Source organism: Canis lupus, chromosome 11 (assembly GCF_003254725.2).
Source record: "Canis lupus dingo isolate Sandy chromosome 11, ASM325472v2, whole genome shotgun sequence".
Taxonomy (NCBI): Eukaryota; Metazoa; Chordata; class Mammalia; order Carnivora; family Canidae; genus Canis; species Canis lupus.
The window spans coordinates 50,094,802-50,116,454 of record NC_064253.1 but is presented as its reverse complement, the minus strand read 5'-3'; the positions used below and the strand labels follow the sequence as shown (position 1 = coordinate 50,116,454).

Genomic DNA, 21,653 nt, shown 5'->3' with positions numbered 1-21,653 from the left:
CACCCTGGGCTGCAGGTGGCGCTAAACCGCTGTGCCACCGGGGCTGCCCCAAGCCATTGTTTCTTGATTAATCTGTACTTCATATGTTTCTGGCTAAATTCCAATAGAATTTCCACTAAGTTGCCATTTGATTTTTGTGGGTTAACTTACTTTCTTTTCTCTTCCTTACAGAATGGACATGGTGGTGGTCGAAGTCAGCAGACAATAGACAGTAAGTACATAAGCTAGCAGTTCTTGTTTTGGCTGGTGGAAACCAAACAAAAAGAGTATATAGCTAATATGGAGAAAACAACAGGTAATTTGTTCTGCAAATTTTAGTCCTTTTTCATTTTCTTTTTTTTTTTTTTTTTTTCTTTTTCATTTTCTTTAAAAAAGATTTTATTTATTCATGAGGGACACTGAGAGAAGCAGAGATATAGGCAGAGAGAGAAGCAGGCTCCTTATGGGGAGCCTGATGTGGGACTCAGTTCCAGGACCCTGGGATCTCACCCTGAGCCAAAGACAGACCCTTAACCACTGAGCCACCCAGGCGTCCCTGCATTTTTTCTGATAGTTTTGAGCCATCACATTGGCATCCTTTTTTGGGCAGGGCTTGCAAGTTCAGCTAGAGATTCCTGTGTTGAGTAGGTTATAGCTGATGGTATTATGAGAAATATAACTATAGCAAGAATGAGGTGATAGCTTCATATTATTCTGTTCTAGTCGACTGCTCCCCAAGTATAGAGTGTAGTATGGATTTAAAAGATGCTTTGCTTAGAAGTACAGGTTCTAGTATAGTCAAAGAGCTCTTCAATATTATAAAGGACTTTTAAAGCAAAAATTTGGTGTGCTAATTCAGAAAACACGTGCTCATTGCCTTCATGATCTAGTGGACTATTGTATAGAAAAGAGGTCAAGGGGATCCCTGGGTGGCTCAGTGGTTTAGTGTCTGCCTTTGGCCCAGGGCGCGATCCTGGAGTCCTGGGATCGAGTCCCACGTCAGGCTCCTGGCATGGAGCCTGCTTCTCCCTCCTCCTGTGTCTCTACCTCTCTCTCTCTCTCTCTATCATAAATAAATAAATCTTAAAAAAAAAAAAAAAAGGAAAAGAGGTCAAATACTCCTCACTGTAAACACTTGGGGAAAAAAATGAGGGACCCTCTTCTGATTCTGGTAAGTTCAGTAATCCCTGGAGTTGTTGGTACAGCTGAATCCCCATTAGTTTTTTTCCTTTGTTCTTGGCTTAATTGTCTTTTATTGTTAATGATGATTTTCCTTCATTATGCAATAATGCAAATGGGTATCCACTATTGAGTAGAGAGGTCAGAAAGACTGCTTTTATTTGGGATTTCGGGAGTGTGGACATGGAATCTTATCGGCCTCATTTGGAATTAAAGTGTCCTATGCGGGGATCCCTGGGTGGCGCATGGAGCCTGCTTCTCTATGTCTATGCGTGTCTCTCTCTCCGTGGCTCTCATGAATAAATAAAGTCCTTAAAAATAAAATAATAAGATAAAGTGTCATATGTAATTTACCCAGAATTAATTTTGCTACTGCTGGGCTGCCAGAGCTATTTGGAAGTACATTGATAACTTAGAGAACTTCTGATGTCAGAGAACATTCTCATTCCATAAGCTTTGGTGGCAAGTTTCTTTTCTTTTCTTTAAAGATTTTACTTGTTCATGAGAGAGAGGCAGAGACATAGGCAGAGGTAGAAGCAGGCTCCTCACAGGGAACCCGATGTGCAGGACTCAATCCCAGGACTCCGGGATCATGCTCTGAGCCAATGGCAGATGCTCAACTGCTGAGCCACCCGCGTGTCCTGACAAGTTTCTTTAGTATAGGCATGTGAGAATGTGAGAACACATAGAGGTGTCCTAGATTATTGGAGACCTTTTTTTTTTTTTTTTTAATTTTTAAAAAATATCTCTACACCCCATGTGAAGCTTAAACCCCGAGATTGGGAGTCAAAACATCCCACCAGCTGATCCAGCCAGGTTCCCTGATTATTTGGAGATTGGATTTTGTTTATTTATTTTTTTTTAGTGGTGGGGGAAGAGCAGAGAGGCGGGGGAGTAGGATCTTAAGCAGGCTCCATACCTGCAAAACCCTGAGATCATGATTTAAGCTGAAATCAAGATCCAGACACTAAACCAGCTGAGCCACCCAGGTGCCCCTATGTGGAGATTTTAAATGAGATAGTAAGATATGAAATGTCTGGAAAACCTGGTGTGCATTTTAGATAGGTTTTTGTCTTCATCTGTGTCTCCTCCTCATACTCCCCTCCACCCCCTATTCTTTGAGAGGCTTCTTGTGAGCTTATTATTGTCCCCCAAGACATAGGGAGGTAACTTATGGGGTCTGAGTTTTGGGTCAAGGGCATCTGTGGTCTTTTTATCTGGTATCTGTAACAACATTTGTCATGTTTGGAATAGACTGTCCATAAAAGTTAATCCTCAAGGTGGTAAGGACTACTCTAAGAAAATGGACCAAGTTTTGTATTGATCCTGTTGCTATCTGTGTTTGTTTTCAAATCCTCCTTTTTAGAGACTATCATGTTTTCCTTTGGGCTCCAAGGGAGTCCTGCAGGTAGGTGAAGGTTGCTCTTCCTAACTGGAAAAGACAATGATGCTTTATTTCCAAGCACATATCTGAGTTGTATGTGTGGATAGAACTAAAACTGAGTCTTTTCTACAGCTGGGATTGATCATATTTGTGTTCTTTGGGAAGCCTAATAAACTCCTTATGTGCTCTGAGGGTTTGGTTTAAGGAAATACTCACTGAATGTGTGAAAGTAGGTGTTGGATAGTGGCATATACACTCCCCAGTGTATATGTACCCTGAATTCCCAACCCCCATTTGCCCTGAATTGGCTGTAAGCTTTCCCAGGTCAGCCTGATGGGATACTGGATAGAGGTAAAGACCTAATTCTTTGATGGTCTTGCCCACCAAATTTGTACTGTTCCTTGTTTTGCCTTTTGAGATTTGCCTCATATTCTAATCCTGTATATCAATCTCAGAGCCTCTTGCCCCTTCTGGTGCAGCTCAGGGTCGGCTTCCTTTAGTTAGGAGTAGTACATCCACGTTATAGGACAGTTTGCAATTATAAAGCTAACTTTTCCTACGCTTTGCCACGTGCTGTTTGTCTTACCATCATGTCATTTTTACTAGTCATATTTGACAGCAAATACTTGGGCATTATCCCCAGAGAATGTAACTTTATATGTTTCTCAAACTGAACCTGCCATGTCACAAGATATTGAGTGTATTTCAGATACTCATGATTGGTTCTAGAGCTAAACTGATCTTTTCTTACAGCTACTTCATCCGTTCCAGCTCCAAAGACAACAGACCCTCCTTCCGCCCTCCCATCTGTGGGCTCCCTGCCCAGCACCACTTCCTGCACTACGCTTCTGCCCTCTGCATCTCAGCACACTGCCACTTTGCCCTCCATGTCGCAGCCTGGTGACTTGTCCAGCAGCCCCCTTTCTCAGCTTAGCAGGTATGGGGAAAATACGTGCCCAGAATGAGAGGCACACTGGGATGAAGTCCTGGATGAACCCTTGTAGAAAGCAGTTGCAATGAACGAAATTCTTTTGTTGCCCCTAGCATGATGGCCTGGCTTTTTGTGATAAAGCTGCAGCGCGTAGGTTTTGGCTGGGCCTGGTCTCAGAAGCACCAGATGTGTAAACTTGCCTACTTGTAATGCCCCTGCAGTCAGAGAGCACTGGGGCCCCTAGGAATGGGGTGGAGCCAGGGGTCACTGCTGCTAACTCTTCTTGGACTCCTCAGGAGTGTTCCCGGAGTCTGGCATCTCCCCCCAGCTCTGGGCTTGAGTCTCTGGGATGTGAAGTGAGAATGATGTTTCATTTTTGAGCAGGTCTTTCACTTGCTCATGTGGCTTCAGAGGTTGAATTATTAGAACAGAATATAGGAGAGAATGGGTTTTATTTTGCCATCATCCTTTATCTTCAGAGTAGAGTATACCTTTTCCCCTCCCTTTAGTCAGGAAGCAAAGCGTTTGATTTGAATTCTGGATTTGATGAGAAGTCAGGCTCTAGCTCTGGCATGGGTGGGTTGAAATAGAAACTTTCTTCCCTTGCACACAGTTTGAATGGGGTCTCCAAGGCTGGCAGTGTTATACGTGCCGTCCCGTTTTTTTCTTTTATCAGTCTAAAGAGCAGATGATTTTAGTTGACTAAAGCTGGCTTTGGAGATTTCGCAGGCCATGATGCCTGTATCCTCATGGAAAATGACCCTTTAGATCATTTCTAAACATCCAAACACCTGGTCTGGGCTCCACGGTGATGATAAATGATGAGTGTAAAGGGCTCCCCTTGGAGGGATAGGGCAAACTTCTTTCTAGCCCACTTGGACACATGTGCCTCTCCTGTGGGATGACTCAGTGGAGTGGACACGTGGTGCTCTGTTTTGTCTTCTAGTTCACTCTCCAGCCATCAGAGCAGCCTCTCTTCTGCACATGCAGCGCTCTCCTCCAGCACATCACACACAGTAAGTGTCTACTGCATCCCCTCATTCCCAGCCCTGTTCAGTGAGCTTACAGCTTAGTTCTGTGCATGCGGGGTTTTGGTTTATGGGTTTGGAATGTCTGAGATAATTTCAAATTGCTTGGGTATTATCTCAGTCTAGGTATGTGGTTTGAGCTCTTGATTTTCCCAGGCACCACGGAGGACTTCTTGCTTCCTACCCTGGTACTTCTGTGGAGGAATTCTTCTCCAGAGTTGATCTGTGATCGCCAGGGCTGTTAGAGCTGGATTTGTTCCTAAGCATTCACTGAGCTCCCTGTATGTTAGAGGAGACGTTGAACCTAGTCTAGGGTTGGTCACGTTTGAGATATTTGTAAGCTTTTTAGAGGAAAGTAGGCTCATTGCTAACTTCAGCTTGTGCTCCACCAAAAGTCAGCTTGAATCCAGAGCAGTGTTCTAGATAACCTTATGTTACTTGGTGAAGTCCATTGTAGGGAGAATGTTTGGAGAGCTTCTGTGAGGGCTTGCTGCCCTTTGCCACATGTACATCTCCCTCTCTGAGACCAAGAACCCTGGCTCTTAGCCCAGTCGGTGTAACTGCATCCCAGTTTGTTGGTAGTCACGGGGATGACACAATGTGACTACACGGGGTAGTCACAATGACCTTGTTGTGGCATTAGGTATTCTGTCCACCCCTCCTCTGTGCCATCTCATGCCGTCTTCCCCAGCTCAGAGGCAGACTTTGGGAAGGTTGATAGTGAAGAAGGAAGCCTGGAGTGTGGAGAGGCAAGAATGGAAGTCAAGGGGGTGCCGTTGGCAAGGGTCCTGATAGGCCACATAACCTTAAGTGACAGTTATCGAAGTGTAGCTTCTCAGAGTGTGGAGTTGGGAGCACAATTTCAGTGGTGAGTCTGTGTAGCTTGTGGTGGGTGGAGGAATGAAAGGTGAGGAGATGATAAAGAGCCAGGGTGATAGTGGGGTGCTGAACTCAGGTTGGCGGAACCTGAGCATAAAGGGAGGCAGATAGATATACTGAGAACAAACACAAAGTCCTTCTCCTGGGAGATGACAGGAGATGGATCCCCAAGCAGGGAAGGATGTTTGGGGTATAGATCAATAGGAGAGATTGGAAATACGGGAAATTTCTTTTCTTGAAGAAGTCATTTGCTATGGAATGCAAGTGATGGCGAAAAGTCAGCTCTCTCTATCAGGATGTGGCTAACACTGTGGTTTTCAAATTCGGGCTTTCCTAGTGAAATCTTGCGTATAATTCTCATCATAAAATATATAGCAGAGCACACTGTGGACCTCTCTGCCCTTGGAGTAAGTGCTTGGCCCCCTGCGTGTGCCCCCAACCCCTCATTTGGCTGCTGGGAGCTATGGATAGTCCCCATCATGAGCACTAGATAACTGTCCTCCTGTCCTCCTGCCACTCGTGCATTGGAGCCAGTGTTCTTGTTGTGTGGGTTAACTACACTCCGTGTCTCAGCAAGAAACTCCAAATCATACAGCACAAACAGCCACAGTCAGAAATGCCTCCTATACTTTGTTATGTACCGAATTTGCCACATTGCTAATATTTACAATGATTTACAAGATTCAATCATGAATCTTGTATATTTACAAGATTCAGTCATGAAAAGGTATGAAGAGATACATACTGAAGTATAAAGAAGCACACCAAAATGTTTTTCTTCTTCTTCTTCTTCTTCTTTTTTTTTTTTTTTTTTTTAAGATTTTGTTTATTCATGAGACACAGAGAGAGGCAGAGATACAGGCAGAGGGAGAAGCAGGCTCCCTGCAGGGAGCCTGACATGGGACTCCATCCCTGGTCTCCAGGATCAAGCCCTGGGCCGAAGGCAGATGCTAAACCACTGAGTCACCCCGGCGTCCCTGAAATGTTTTTCTGTATCTCGTCTGCTTGGTTCTATCCCTTTTCCCGCTATTTTCTTGATCTGCCAAAATTTTTTTTTTTTAAACCCATAAAATAGGAAGTGCCTGTACAAAGTCCCTTTTCCCTCTGCCTCTTGCCCTTTTCCTTTCATTTATTTTTACTGTAATATATATGAGAGTATTCCCTAGATAGTGTCCTTCAACATTTCCCTCATTTAACAGTGTATCTCTGAGAGGTATTTCTGTGTTGAAACATAGATTGTCTTTTCCTATAGCTCCACTACATCACATTCTTAAATTACTCTTTCACTGATGGAGCTGGAGGGCCATTTTTTGTCTTGAATACCAGAAACAATGTTGCATTCGGTAACTTTCTACCTGTGTTGCTTCATGTGTGCATCAATGTCTTCAGGGACAGTCTTGGAAGTCGAATCCCCAGGCATTTGACATTTTATACAAATTGCCAAATTGCTCTGCACAGTGATTGTAACCTATTTTACCTCCTGCTGGCAATGAAGGAAATGTACTGTTTCCTCAACTGCCTCCTGAGATTGTGTTATCAAATATTTTTGTTTCCGATGTGTTAATTGAAAAATGACCTTATCAGTACAATGTTTCTTTCTTTCTTTCTTTTTTAATTTTTTAAAAAGATTTTTTTTATTCGTAGAGACACAGATAGAGAGGCAGAGACACAGGCAGAGGAGAAGCAGGCTCTGTGCAGGGAGCCCGACATGGGACTCGATCCCGGGGCTCCAGGATCACGCCCTGGACTAAAGATGGCGCTAAATCACTGAGCCACCTGGGCTGCCCAGTACAGTGTTTAATTGAATGGGATTGAACATCTCATTTTTTTAAAATAATATATTAGAAAATCATTAAATTTCTTTTTCAGTGAGTTCTTCATATTGTTTATTTTTCTGTCAGGTCCTTGGTATCTCTTTCTAGGCACTCCATAATTCAGGAGACTAGTAAGTTGCCCTTTGTGATGGAGTTACAGATAATTTTCCCCAGTTTGTCATTTTATTTTTGACTTATGTATAGTTGGATACATTAATCTTATACTTTGTCGTAATTAGGTCTTTCCCACTTGAAGTTTATGAAGGAAATGTCAGTGTTTCTCCCGCTCATTATGTTGTTGTGGAAGGGTTGGTGCAGCTGTTCTTTTCCGGGCCCTTTCTAAGGAGCTGGCTCCAATGCCCCATTGGAGACACTGTGTGAGCATACAGGCTAGTTATGCCATCCCCTTGTGGCCCTCAGATTTTTTAGGTGAGGGACAGGGACAGGAGCCCTATCAGGTCCATTTGGAGTTAGGAAAGGATTGCTGGGTGACTTTGAGTTCCTTTCAGCAAGTCAGGAACTAATTTTCTAGCAAGCTGCTCTTTTGTGGTTTCCCCCTCTGAGACTAGAGAATAGTACCTTTTTGTCCTGTGGGTAAGAGTTGAAACTTCTTTGACCAGTGACACCCAGGCACAGTAGTCAAAGCTGTTCCTGATTTTGTAGCAGAGCCTGGCTCTGTGCAGAGGAACGAGGAACGGGTGCTGGGACAGACCAACCTAGCCTCACCTTGCTCCTGGGCTCTCGTCTTCCAACTTCCATCAGTCTAGGCTGACTCCTGGGGTTTTCCAGGAGACCATGATTTTACCTATTTTCACCTTGTGGATCGGATTCTGGGTTTCAGGTCCTTAAGGTCAAGGCCCTAGACACATAGGGCAGCTTGTGAGGCTGGGATTTACACAGAGCTGTCTGTGCAGTAGAAGGCAAGGTGCATGGTTGTCCTCCTCCTCCTGGGGTTTCCTGTTCCTGAGGCTTCTTCTCTAGGAGTTTCCAGACTGGTTTTATTCTGTGCATGCTCTGGTTTGGAGGCTAGTCTCAGTTTTTACAGTGTCTTTTCTTCCTCTTGGCCTGTTCTGCCCAACCAGGTGTATCTTTTACACCCACCCTCAGCCCTTGAAGCCCTTCTGGTACCTCATTCCTATCTGGAGTTGAGCAGCTGGGCAGGGTTCTTGGAACTCTCATAGTTTTGTTGGGTTTCACCCTTCCTTCCTAGGTCAGTCCTGTTGAACAGGTAGAGACACCAGCTGTGCCCTTCTAGATAGGTCCTGGTGGCCTGCACAGTGTCCCCAGGTTCTGGAGCAGCGACCTCTCTTGGCCCCTGTGACTTCCATATCAGAGTAGTTAGGAATCCCACTAGAAGGTAGATGTCCTAGAGAGCTCTGACCTGGGCTGGGCTGCCTGTGGTGCCGTGATTGACTCTCCTGAGACTTTTTTTCTTTTCTTTTTCTTTTTTTTAAAACACTTTATTTATTTATTCATGAGAATCACAGAGAGAGGCAGATACACAGGCAGAGGGAGAAGCAGGCTCCATGCAGGGATCCCGATTTGGGACTCGATCCCAGGACCCCAGGATCACGCCCTGGGCCGAAGGCGGCGTTCAACCGCTGAGCTACCCAGGGATCCCATACTGTTTGCTTTTCTCTGAGGTGGGTTGTCACCTCACATTCCAGTGGTCTGTGCTCATGTATGACCTAAGGTTTATGTGGGGTGTCTGTGCCTATTTTATTTTATTTTATTTATTTTATATATATTTTTTTTCTTTTTTTTTTTGGTGCCTTATTTTAGATAGCACAGCTTGAGCAATGATTTTTAGGAGTGTGTTGGTCAGTAAAGCTCAATGTTATTTGCTTGACATTCAGCTTACGAGTTGTGTCCTGATGACGTCATCTAGCTGCAGTGAGGGGGGGTCCACAGTGAGCAGACCTAGATGCCAGACCAGGTTCTCCTGCATGTTTGTTGTTTGCCCTCAGGTCCATGTGTCTTTGCTTTTTTGTTTTGCCAGCATGCCAGTGTGGAGAGTGCCCCTTCCCTCCAGTCCTCTGCCACCTTTTCCACGGCAGTGACCTCTGCCTCGGGTGCCACGTCCTCAGGGCTCAGCCTGCCGAGCAGCATGAACACAGTTAACAGCCTCTGCCTGGGCGGGACCACTGTGAGTGCCCCCAGCAGCAGTACCAGGGCCACGCCCTTGGTGACCTCAGGTATGTGTTTCCCTAGACCTTTCCTACCTATCCCTTGCCCCTAGAAGGTGATGCTCGGCTTCCTAAGGAGAATGCCTGGACATGGCTGCAGGGCATGCTCGGTAGCTACAAGCACAGGAACATCCTGTTCTCCCTCCAGCCCTGCCTTTGCCTCCTTGTCCTCTTGTTCCACTGACCTCTTGAGTCCCAGTCCTTCTGGCAATGATGTGGGGATGGGTGAAACCAGTCTTTGGGTGGGTCCCCCCTGGGCAGGATTCCTGGTAGCCTTTGTGCTTGTAGCTCTGCTCTCTTTTTCTGTCCTCATTCATCTCTGTAGCTAAGCAGGCCTGGTGACATGGAGGGACCAGGGAACAGCTATCTTGGGCTCCCTCTGGCTGCTTGGTGTGACCCACAGCCCATCAGCCAGCCCTGGGCAGTCTGTGTAGACCAAGGAAACTCTGGTTTGGTGCAAACTGCTAAAAGCTATCTTTACCACAGCCTGCCCCCCTCTGCTGGCGCTGCCCGGCCTTCATTCTGTTCTGAGGAGGCAGATTGTTTATTACGTTCAGGTTGCTGCAGTGTGACAGTCAGGAGTGGGTGAGGGGTGGGGTTTCTCTCTGGGCATGGAATCCTCTGATATGGAAAGAGTCTGAATGTGGTATCTTAGGCTTCAGGTCTCCCCCACCTCCAGACACGGCCCTCTGTGTCTCTCAGCTGCTGCCCTCTCCTCTTGGTGGTGACCCCATATGGGACAGCACTGTGACAGTGAACTCAGTGTCTCCCTTCCCCACAGAAGCTGAGGCATCTGTCTTCCTCTTTGTGATAGCGTCATCACTCGTTTGATTTTTGCTTTTACAGGCAAAGCACCCCCTAATCTGCCCCAGGGAGTACCTCCCCTGCTGCACAACCAGTACCTCGTGGGCCCTGGAGGACTGCTTCCTGCTTATCCGGTGAGTTCATGGTTGTATAGCTCCTGGGTGCTTGGCACTTGTGGCCTTAGGAGCTGACACCTGGCAGGACCTGGTGAGGCGGGTCTTGGGCTGCTGCTCCTTCCCTGATCTCTCTCCCTCATCTAGACTCCATTCGGGTATCTTCCTGCAGCAGATGGTCTGAGTCCTCTTTCTGAGTGTGTCCTATCTTTCCAGCCTTATTTAGGCCCTCACGTGGGCCTGGGCTTCCCAGGGGATGGTACATGGCCCCTAATAATACCCTTTTTGGTCCTCACGCAGATCTATGGTTATGATGAGCTCCAGATGCTGCAGTCACGTCTGCCAATGGTGAGTAGGATATGGTGGGGGGCTGGGAGGCTTCAGTCTCTTTCACGGGTCTTTCCTCCCTAGACCCTCATTGCCATTCTGCTGGGAAAGCTACTTGCATTTGAAGGTTGTGCCTCATGCCACTGTAGCTGGGCATGAGTGTCCTGTGCTTACTGGGGAACTTGGAGACCATTGGGACCTCTAGGGAGCTAGGAGGCAGTACTCCCTACTAAATGTGGGTCCTTTGCTTCTTTCACCCCATCCCCCATTTTGAGAAAGAAAAACCATATGACATAAGACGTGGGGTTACTTTACTGCCTCGAGTTTTTTCAGGTGTCATCTTTGAAGCAGCTTTCAGTGTCTTTGGCCCCTGAGGTGGCCCTCAGTGCTGCTTATGATGACAGCATTGCTCATCTGTCCCCAGCTGAGTGACCCGCTGGAACGGATACTCTTTAAGAGTCCTTGTGTATCTAACCTGCCATCACTGCTTGCAGGAATGCTGGCCCCAGGATGTCCCTGGTTGCTACAGCCTCACTCTGAAGCCAGGGTTGCTGCCACTTTAATCTGACCCATGCTCCCAGACTGAGGCGCCTGGCTTCAGGGAACAGGACTATGGCAGGGAGGGTGTGAGGGAGCCGTGCTCCCTGCCTGACCAGCCCGTGACCTGCTACACCACCACTCCCTCCTTGGTCTGGCATTTCCCAGACTTGCAATTTTCAGCAGCTGGGGGCATCTGTCACATGGTTGGAAAGTAGAAAGCTGTTTGAACGCCTCTGCTCCATGTGAACTTTCCTACTGCCTAAGGAAGAGGTTTTCCCTCAGTGAAGTGTCCTTCTCTCAGACTCTTTCCCATTGGCTGCCCCCTGCTCTGCTTGTCCACAAAGAGCTGCAAGTTTTGCCTCCACCTCCTAGGCCAGCTGGTGGAAGCTCTTGTCTCTCAGGAGAATGCTTCTCTGGCTGCCGAAGTATTCCGAGGCAGAGGTGGGTGGCTAGGCTGCTCTTCCCCTGGTTGCAAACTAAGCAGCCCATCACACTGCTGCCGTCCGAGTGCCTGCTGCCCGTGTCCCAGAAGACCCAGAAAGGATGTTGAAGACATGATTGCAGTTTTCTAGGGTCTTTAACAGAACTTAGGGTCTCTGGGGGAATGCCTGAGACTTAGGGCCTTGGAGAGGAACTGGAAATGGCCCTCAACACCCCCACCCCCACCCCGATTTTCATGAGGAAACCTCTTATCCCCACCTGACCTAGGAGCCTCAGGCATCAGAGATAAGAGTGTATGAGGGAGTCCTGGTGGGGCCCCCCAGGAGGGGCTCAGTGGGATCCCACCCTTGAGAATCATCCTGCCTTGTAATCTTTATATCATTTAGTGCTTTAGAAGAAATCACTTCTGACCCTACTTTTTTAAGATATACTGTGTTCGTTTTTACCTTTGTTGTTTTATTAGGGTCTGGTACTTCTGTGCCTCCATCTTGCCTTTTTTTGTTTTTTCTGTGAATGGGCGCCCCCTCCTGGGCTTGCTCTAGGTCTGTCCCCTGTTTTGTTCTTGCTAGCTGTGACATCCTGGTCCTAGCTTCTCCTGGGGTTCAGGGTTGAGGAAGCTAATGGGCTATCCTGGAGGCTAAGTGCGGATGAGGCTTCAGGAGGGTGGAAGTGCCATTCCTAGCCAGGATGGTTCCTGTCTGGTTGTGTGACCAGGCACTGTTGCCCACGAAGAAGGCAGGAAGGCTTTACGTGAGGCTCAGAGGTTAGGGGGCCATAGAGGCACTAAAGAAAAGCAAAAAATTGCTGTTTGGAAGGGTGGAATGGTAGAGCTACACTAGGAGTGGTTGTTTAAGTTTTATTTTTGCTTAAATGCTAGGCTTTAAAGGTAAATATTAGGAGGGAGAGAGAAAAAGAGAAAGGAGGGAGGGAGGGAAGAAGAGAGGATGCAGAAGAGTAAATCCCCTGCCACATATGTCTACTACTGGTAAAGGCCGGCCTGGATGGTAAGGTCTAGGTCAGGCTTCCCCTTCTCCACAGAACTCCACTGTTTTGTGTTCTTGGTGTCCACTGTTGCCCTGGCTCCTGTATGGTTGGTGTTGCCATGTCAGTGTGGGTGATGAGGGGCCAATTCGGGACCTTACCTGGGATCCTCTCGCAGCTGTGCCTACATGGCACTGCTGCTCTGATGTCTCTTAAACCCTCAGGTACCTCCTCTCCTGCTGGTTCCTTTTCAGGGTGCTACAATCCAGTCAATTTTCCTAGCTGCCTTTTAGAATCTGTCACATAGGAAAAGCCAGTAGATTTGGCCTGTGGCATCACTGGCATTCATCTGTGCTGTAAATTACACGTGGGATTGGGCTTCCATGGCTCTGCCTGGCGAAGGCTAACAGACTTGTCAGTGTGTATGCCCACCATGTGTCTGCCACATTCACAGTTCCAATAGGCACCATTTACTTTGAGTGCGAATGCCACACTCTGGATGTATACATGGGTCCCTGCAGTCTAGCCTGTCTGGGGAGCCTGACATCACAGCATTGCCTGTAGTGCCTGGGCTGCCTGCTGGGCCTGCTCGCCTGGAACTGGGGTGAGGCCATTCTGCTGATTGAGCCTCCCTGGTCTCTCCTAGGATTACTATGGAATTCCTTTTGCCACGCCCACAGCCCTTGCCAGCCGAGATGGGAGCCTAGCTAATAACCCGTATTCAGGTTAGTCTGTACAGGGGGTGAGGAGTGGGGTGAGGGAGTGGGGCATGGGACCGTCTGTAGCTAAAGCCAGGAATTTGGAAACAGAAGCAAAAGGGCTGAGAGGTCTGCTAGCTTCCTTTTTGTTGAGCTGACAGCCAGACCTGTTCCTATTTGCAGGAGCCAGTCTGGCTTTTTTCCTGGTTGGATAAGGAGTGGGTTGGGGGCAGTGATTCAGGTCAGTATTCCTCTTCTCCTAGGTGATGTTACAAAGTTTGGCCGAGGTGACTCTGCATCCCCTGCGCCCCCCACCACACTGGCTCAGCCGCAGCAAAGTCAATCCCAGGCCCACCACACAGCCCAGCAGCCCTTTCTGAATCCTGCGCTGCCACCGGGCTACAGCTACACTGGCCTCCCCTACTACACGGGCGTGCCTAGTGCCTTCCAGTATGGGCCCACGATGTTTGTGAGTATTTAAGGGGATATTATTCCAGTTTGGGGGAGCAACAGCAGGGAAGGAGGGATGCGACCCCACCCAGTCTCACCTGGCCTTTAGAAATGTTTTAGTCTGGGGCCAAAGCTACTTTCCCATCTATTTTTACAGGTAACGTGTTGCACCACTGAACACAGGTCTTTGTAGGTTGTGCTGCTTGCTGTCTGGGGTTAAGCTGGGGATGCCTGACCTGCCTCTAATGTTTGCCCCTAATGCCTCTCCTGTTTGCACCATCAGGTCCCTCCTGCCTCAGCCAAGCAGCATGGTGTGAACCTCAGCACCCCCACCACTCCTTTCCAACAGGCCAGTGGTTATGGCCAACATAGCTACAGCACAGGTGAGGGGTACTCCCAGCACGGAGAGACGTGGATAGGACAGGCTTGCCTAGCTCACACATGCCTCTTGTACCCTGCCATGCTAGGTTATGATGACCTGACCCAGGGGACAGCAGCGGGAGACTACACCAAGGGTGGCTATGGTGGATCATCGCAGGCACAAAACAAGTCTGCAGGTTCTGGGCCTGGCAAAGGTAGCGTCTACCCCTCCTTTCCAGGATTGAGGCCCAGAGTAGTTGTCTTCTACTGATTCTTTCTCAGGCAAGGCTACCCCAGAGTGCCCCAGGAGGTGGGGGAGGCTGGAGCTGGGCCCAGTGGCCGTGGGAACAACTACTTTCCCTCCTAGGAGTGTCCGTGTCTTCAAGCACCACCGGCCTACCTGACATGACTGGTTCGGTCTACAACAAGACTCAGGTGAGGGAGGATTCGGGTGGATGGGTAGGTTGCTGGGAGGTGCAGCCCAAACTGGCCCTGACAGTTATCTCTTTACCCTGCAGACTTTTGACAAGCAGGGATTTCATGCAGGGACTCCTCCACCGTTCAGCCTGCCCTCGGCCTTGGGCTCCGCCGGGCCCCTGGCCGCTGGAGCAGCCCCTGGCTATGCGCCCCCACCGTTCTTGCACATCCTCCCCGCCCACCAGCAGCCTCACTCACAGCTGCTACACCACCACCTTCCACAGGATGCCCAGGTGAGCCCAGTGATGGAGGCAGCCACCCTGCCCTGGACTGGGAGTCCCGCTCCAGCCCTTACAGCCCTCTCTCCTCCTCCTCCTCCTCAGAGTGGCTCGGGTCAGCGCAGCCAGCCCAGCTCCCTGCAGCCCAAGTCTCAAGCCTCCAAGCCCGCCTACGGCAATTCTCCCTACTGGACAAACTAAACCTTTGAAGAGAGGGGTGGGCTCGGGCGGGGCTTACCCCGGGCAGGAGAGAACACACGGAGCCCATTTCTGGGAGCCCAGCGCCCTTTCCTAGAATTCCTGAGACGTGTAACTGTGTCAGCCGAGCCTCTGTGGGGAGCCTGCCTCCCAGACTCGCTATTGTATGTAATGTATTTATGTATGTATTTGTAAATGTGATAGAAGTCTTGGGGGTGTGGGAGTACAGCTGCTACTCTTAGCCAGGTCTGCCGTCCCGACTCAAGCCCCTTCTCGCTGTAGCAAATGAGCCCTTTCCCACTTCTGCCTTCAGGCCTTCTGTAGAGCCTCCTAGCTGGGCAGCTGGAAGCACTGTCTGGAAGGGCTGGTTTAAGGCAGTTTGGGTACTGGGGTCAGGTACCAATGAAGAATCACGACTTATCTTGCTCCCTTGTAAGCCATTATTTGAGTTTCCTTCCCTGTGTAATTACTTTAAGCCCTCTCTTCTTGAGAAACTGGTCCTCTTGTCTTTTGTCATGTTCCTCTCCTACCAAATCTTGATCTGGGAATAGCAGATACTTTCCTGCCCAACATGAAAGTGACACCTGTTTGTCTTCATATAGAGCAGAGGCTTCTGCTTCTGGTCTTGTCCCCGAGACCTGCCTTCCTCTGGCTGACCGTTTTTAAAACAGTCTGAAGTTGTGCTCAGAGATGTTCAGTCAGTCTGCTCCCTTAAAAAAAATCAAAGATATGCCTTCACCTCAGTGAGAGCACGTCTCTAAGCAAAGGCTCTATTCCAGTTGTCCTGAACCAGGTGGGCGACTGTTTCAGGGGTTTTCTCTTTTGCCCAATCTCCACCTAATAAAGTTCTGAGAGCATGCACGGTCTCTGTGTGGTTTGACTAAAGGGTAGCTCAGGGCAGAGGCTGCCTTCATTATTGTTCAGGCACTCTGGCCTTCCACATGGCCAGTCTTCTGACAATAGGTCATGAGGGCTTAAGTTGGTATTCCTGCTCTTGCTTTGGCCCCGGTGGGCATCCAGGGAGTGGAATGGTAAATAAGGCTGAGAAGGCTGCTAACCCTCCTGACAGGGCAGTGTTAACTTCGATAGTCTCTTATAGGGCCTAGACAACAGCAATACCAGGGCAGGGACATTTCTTTCCCGAACGTCACCAGACATAAAAATCAGAAAGAAAAGTTAAGAAGAGAGGATACGTTTCTCGTGGCCTGAGAGATGAAGTTTGTATACCACAGCTTTTCTAGCCTTTGTTCTTCGTCAGCCAAACAGAATCTTGTTAGTCTAGGGATGGGGTGGAAGAGAAGACTGTGAGTCAGGGTGCTATGAGTGAAGTAGGTAAGTGGGTCCTGGACTAAATATGCTCTAGAAAAGTCCTAAGTAACCATTCGCCTGGGGCCAGGATTCTAGTGCAGCTTCTTCCTCCTGCCCGGGAGGAACCGGAGGAACCCGGGCCATCAACTAGCTCTATTGTCTGACAAAAGGCAGGTCACCCCAGTTGTCTCCAGTGCAACTTGTGCTCCAACTTAGAGGTGTTGCCCGAGGCATCACAGCCTCTCTTTCACTCCTACATAACCCGTTCAGTCTAGACTACATAAGCAACTGGCATGGTGCATGGAATATTGGTCAAGTCGGTGTGCCAGAACCAGCCCGGGGCCAGTGCTCATCTTTGCTGCTTTTGGCCTCTCACTTCAGTGGTCATTTTATCAGATGGGGCACATGCTACTGGGGACCCACAGCTTCAGATCCCAGCCAGAAAAAAACATGTTTACAAATGAAACAAAATAGGACTTTTATAATCTCTTCTGATCCCTGCTTATTAAAAGCAGTAGGAAGTTCAGAAGACAAGTGACGATGAAAACAAAGTGCTTGCCTAAGGAGGGCACTAGAGCACCTGCATCCCTTCACTGACCTACTTGTACTGGTAGATTGTGCCCTACTTAAGAATTATGGTTAACAGGGATCCCTGGGTGGCGCAGCGGTTTGGCGCCTGCCTTTGGCCCAGGGCGCGATCCTGGAGACCCGGGATCGAATCCCACGTCAGGCTCCCGGTGCATGGAGCCTGCTTCTCCCTCTGCCTATATCTCTGCCTCTCTCTCTCTCTCTCTCTCTCTGTGTGACTATCATAAATAAATAAAAATTTAAAAAAAAAAAAAAAAAAAAAAAAAAAGAATTATGGTTAACAAATAGCTGGATCTTTAATAACCTTTCCTAAAAGCCAGTAAGGACCAGGAATGTGTGTTCCATGAGGAGGTGAGTTGAGCAGAATATCCTAAAAGGTCAGTGAGATTCGGTTTTGGTTTTTAATTTTTCAGCGGAGTCATGGGGAAAATCTGCAAGGGAACAGTGGAAGTACTGAGACCACCTTTTTAGTTTTAACACAAAGAAAGAAGAGGGTCATCCCATGGGGAAGTAGCAATACAGGTATATTTTATTTCACATTTTATTAGTAGACAGATGGGCAGAAAAAGACAAAATAAACCACTAAAGGGGAAGTTCAACACAAAAATGCATCAGATAATCTTTTCTCATAAGTTAAACTGAAGAAAAAACATCTACAATTTCAGCTAAGAAAACTATTAAAGTCAGGTGTGTCCTGCTGGTTTCAGAATAGTTGAAAATTGCATCTGAATCTTTTTGTAAATGTAAACCATTTTTATCAATGGGAGGGGAGGGGAGTTAACTTCCAGTGGAGAACTACACATTTTCCCCTACAATCTCTTACTGTATGTGTCCCAAACATAGGAAACCAGCAAATAAAGAAGCTAGTAATTTCCAGGGAAGAGGTAAGAAGGGACTACAAAAAGTCTGGCTAATAGAAAAGAACTCCGGAATGATATGAAATAGGGTGGGAAGACTTTGAGAAGCAACAACGGAATCATGATATTACTTTCTCCACCCAGCCTCAAAACACACAGACCTGAAGAGCATCGAGAGGCCTCCACTAGAATCAAAAGGAATCTAAAAAATACAGGATTCTGAATTTGTGAACACCAAATAATCAGCACAACTGTACTTACAAGGTTCTGGTCTGAGCCTGAGACCTCCCAAGAAGAAAAAAAATTACATGCTCAAGTTTTCTTTTGCCACAGGATATGTTCTCAGAGCTCTGGAACCAGCATCTGGGTTTTACAGGTCAGAGTTACCAGAATGTCCACCTCCTAGCCAATCAACACATGCCAGTCTTTTCTGGAACTGATTGTACTCTTATCAGAGGCAAACCCTGTCCTCAACAGTAACACCCCAAAGGGCTAAGAGGTATGACCTCCACCTGGCTCTCTCGCTCCCTGAGTCAACGTGCGACAGAGGCCAACAGGGCCTAACAGGACAGGGCTGAGCAATGCAGCACCTTCTGCAATGCTAAGGTGCCTGGCCTGCTCTGGCAGAGAAATGCTTTCATGGTAAGGGAAAAAATAAAAGCCTCAATTTTAGGGCTCCAAGAGAAGACCAAGCTACTGGCTGTAAATGTGTGTGGGGATAATGGGGTAATCAGAGCATTGTGAGACACTTTGGGCTTCAGTAGATAGGAAGGTTATCTGGAAGCATTACTTAAGCGTGGGGTGTAAAAAGCTAGTTCCAACAACCTTCTGTTGGAATTTGTGTTTGTCACAAAGAACTGCCCTGTTCTCGGAATCTGACTGGAATCGCTAGATTCAGGGGTGTAAGCAGTCCTAGCCCCATGGGGATTGGACAGATTCTGGGAACCAGGCTCAACACTATCCCATACGATCCTTTGCATGTTCCCACTTAATAACAAATCAAACTTTCGAGGCCAGAGAGGTCTGCTGGGTATTAGTCAGCAAATGTTTGGAGTCTGAAGAGCGAATGAAAACCCTGAGATCAGAAAGGAAGGAGGAGCTAAGGAAGTAAGCATTACCTACTCTGTTCTAGGACCCATCCTACCCCTGTCCTTCATCAACCCTTTGGTTCTTTCTGAGCTATGATCTGGAGACAAGTTGACACCAGTACACAGGGATCTGGAGGAGGACTGTAACCAGTCTCTGCTCCTATTTTCCTTCCGAAGTTTGTAATTTTACATTATAATGATTTTCCCCACTGAAAGAACACTGCCCTCCTAAGAACTGGCCCACTCCCAAGAGAAAGAAAAATCACTGCCAAGTTCTGAAGTCCCTGGTTGGTGAAGGCTGATGGATCTCAATATTGATTGAAGTAACACGTGTTTGAGACGGGGGAAGTCAAAGCTGCAGCCACTGCACAGTTGGAAGATCTAGCCGCTGCCCAGACACTGCCTGCAGCCAATTCCCTCGGCCCTGCCAGAAAAGTCCAAGCAGCCCGGGGCAAGTTCCATGCACAACTTTCGCTTGCCCTCCACAGCCAGAGTACATTGAAAGGAGAGAAAGTCCAGGTCACATCCAACGAGGAAAAGCGGGAACTGGTCACTCATGTCTCCTATCCACAGCTATCACTATCAGCATAAGCAGCTCAATGAAAACCAAAATCTTAACACATGCACCTAGGAATAATACTGAGTAATTAAAACTGGCTACTTACACTCTCACCATGAGGATTTTTAAAAAATCTTTGAGGGAAAGGCCATGTTCACATAAAACAGATGTTTGTTCACCCAACAGTGGTCACCAGCAGTTTTGACTTTTTTCCCCAGCAGCATCAACCAAAATTGGCATAGTGATTTTAAACTTGTTCCCATCACTAAGACTCCACACACACACACACACACACTAATCTCCACTCTCTCCCCACTCCCTCGGGGTGGGGAGGGTAACAACTCTGTCTTTTAAAATAAATAGCAATCAAGTGCTCAGTTCTATGTAAAGTATGAATATTTATTTCAGGCTTTAGATCCCAATCGATTTCAAAAAACAAAATCTGATCTTTTCTCCTCAGAGTAGCTGAGGCCCCCTGTGTTAGGATGATTTCCTGGAGGCTGAAGGGGCTCTGTGCCCTTAGGGAACACATTTTATCAGGCTTATAGCACAAAGTCCCTGACGCCCACTGTATCCCAGCCTTAAGAAGGGAAAGGAAACAAAATTCACCACCATGGGGCTGATCGAATGCACACACACTAATGTAAATGAGCAGCTAAACCTTGGCAAATTTTTTTAAAAACGTTTGTTTTGTGGGGTTTTTATGTTTTTTTTTCCATTTTCTTTTGCTACTCAGCATATGCAGCATTTGTGAACTTCCAACGGGTTCCCAGCTTTAAACACATTAAACGTCTCGATGAAAGACTACTTAATTCTTCAAGAATCTAAAAACAGACCAAACGTGTTTTGCTGTGAACACTCTGTAGAGACGAAGTGAGGCAAGAGTTTGGGTTTAAAGAAGGAAAAAAAAAATCAATACAGTGATGGAAGGGTAAAGAATGCAAGAATTCAGACATTCTGTAGAGGATTACTTTCTCTCCATTAAGAGGTCCATAAAAAGGAGCAAACTGAGATCCATAAGGGGAGTCAGCAGGAGCCATGTTTGTTTTTCCCACCCCCGGTGATAGGTTTTTGCTGAGGGGCCACTGCTAGGTCCCCACTTGCTCCCCTCCCTTTGGCCTGAGACGGCAGGGCAGTACGGGGCACTGAAGGAGCACGTCACGACTCCTCATTCCCAGAATCATCATCATCATAGCAGTCGGCATCTTCCTCCTCCTCATCTTCATCATCGATGTCATCGTCGTACAAGTCGTCATAAAGCAAATCTGAGCTGTTGTCATTGGAAGGCACTTTAGTTTTGATGCAGTATTCCGCCAGGGTCGTGGGGACCTTCACTCCATCCTTTTCTGCTTCGGCTTTAGTGGCTGAAACCTGTTTCCTGAAGGGAGATAGTTTATGTAAGTCTCTGTCTTGAAGGTGGATTTACAACTGGCTTTTCTTAATAATCAAGGTTCCTTATTTAAAAAAAAAAAAAAATTATGACTCAGGTTTCTGATTTTCAGTGCCTATCCTAAAGCATGGGACAGTTACTACATCACAAGTTCTCAGCCCATCAGGTACCATTTTGAAGAAGACTTAATGACCTTTTGAAGAGTATTTAAAGGCAGTGGATCTTGGATATTGGTTAGCCAAAAATGACCTCAGAGATTTTTTTTTCCCCTGCTTGGTCTCATACCAAACAGTCCAGCAACTCTTAATTCAATAATCCTGCCATTTGCACTTAAAGTAGATTCTAAATAGCCTCTCTTAGGTTCCAATATCGCCTGACACACCTTCCTGCCACTTCATTCCCATAACCCCAAATATAGCCATCCTGATTTTTTTTTTCTTTTGAATTACTCTGAACAGCAGTTATTTTTCTGTGTGGATCAGTTGTTCTGATTTTACACATGGTTGGCTGCTTATATTACTCATATCTTAACTTAGAAATAGCCTGTTCTGACAACCCAAGTTAAAGCACCCACCTAGGGATCCCTGGGAGGCGCAGCGATTTGGCACCGGCCTTTGGCCCAGGGCGCAATCCTGGAGACCCGGGATCGAGTCCCACATCGGGCTCCCAGTGCATGGAGCCTGCTTCTCCGTCTGCCTGTGTCTCTGCCTCTCTCTCTCTCTCTGTGTGACTATCATAAATAAATAAATTAAAAAAAAAAAGGCAGCCACCTAGTCACTCTTTCACATTATGCTACTTAACCACTATTAGTAATTCTTATGATCTTCCCCATTTGTTAATCTTTCTGTCAGTTTCCTTCCCCTACCCATTCCCCTC

General features: G+C 47.3%; 2 protein-coding genes and 1 non-coding gene across 18 annotated transcripts in view; 2 read left to right on the top strand and 1 right to left on the bottom strand.

Annotated features, from left to right (window-relative positions):
• UBAP2 (ubiquitin associated protein 2) overlaps window positions 1–15,848 on the top strand; it is a 124,716-nt gene extending 108,868 nt beyond the window's left edge. For 12 of the 16 annotated variants that reach the window (XM_049091860.1, XM_049091859.1, XM_049091857.1 and 9 more), the window contains 13 exons: window positions 172–211; window positions 3,296–3,479; window positions 4,420–4,489; window positions 9,194–9,389; window positions 10,227–10,318; window positions 10,598–10,645; window positions 13,233–13,311; window positions 13,548–13,753; window positions 14,018–14,117; window positions 14,202–14,309; window positions 14,462–14,529; window positions 14,613–14,804; window positions 14,895–15,848. In XM_049091860.1, the coding sequence (XP_048947817.1) occupies window positions 172–211; window positions 3,296–3,479; window positions 4,420–4,489; window positions 9,194–9,389; window positions 10,227–10,318; window positions 10,598–10,645; window positions 13,233–13,311; window positions 13,548–13,753; window positions 14,018–14,117; window positions 14,202–14,309; window positions 14,462–14,529; window positions 14,613–14,804; window positions 14,895–14,990 (1,479 nt within the window). In that variant the 3' untranslated portion in view covers window positions 14,991–15,848. Of the gene's footprint in view, window positions 1–171; window positions 212–3,295; window positions 3,480–4,419; window positions 4,490–5,159; window positions 5,370–9,193; window positions 9,390–10,226; window positions 10,319–10,597; window positions 10,646–13,232; window positions 13,312–13,547; window positions 13,754–14,017; window positions 14,118–14,201; window positions 14,377–14,461; window positions 14,530–14,612; window positions 14,805–14,894 lie in introns of those variants that run through there. The other 4 variants (XR_007400993.1, XM_049091865.1, XM_025432481.3 and 1 more) reach the window with 4 other exon arrangements.
• On the top strand, window positions 2,591–2,672 carry LOC112650615 (small nucleolar RNA SNORD121A). The gene has a single exon (XR_003130320.1). It is a non-coding gene; the product is annotated as a small nucleolar RNA SNORD121A (small nucleolar RNA).
• Window positions 15,849–17,386: 1,538 nt separating the features above from the next.
• Window positions 17,387–21,653, bottom strand: part of UBE2R2 (ubiquitin conjugating enzyme E2 R2) — a 124,319-nt gene continuing 120,052 nt past the window's right edge. Inside the window, exon 5 of the mRNA XM_025432482.3 lies at window positions 17,387–20,765. Within this exon, the coding sequence (XP_025288267.1) occupies window positions 20,546–20,765 (220 nt within the window). The 3' untranslated portion in view covers window positions 17,387–20,545. The remainder of the gene's footprint in view (window positions 20,766–21,653) is intronic.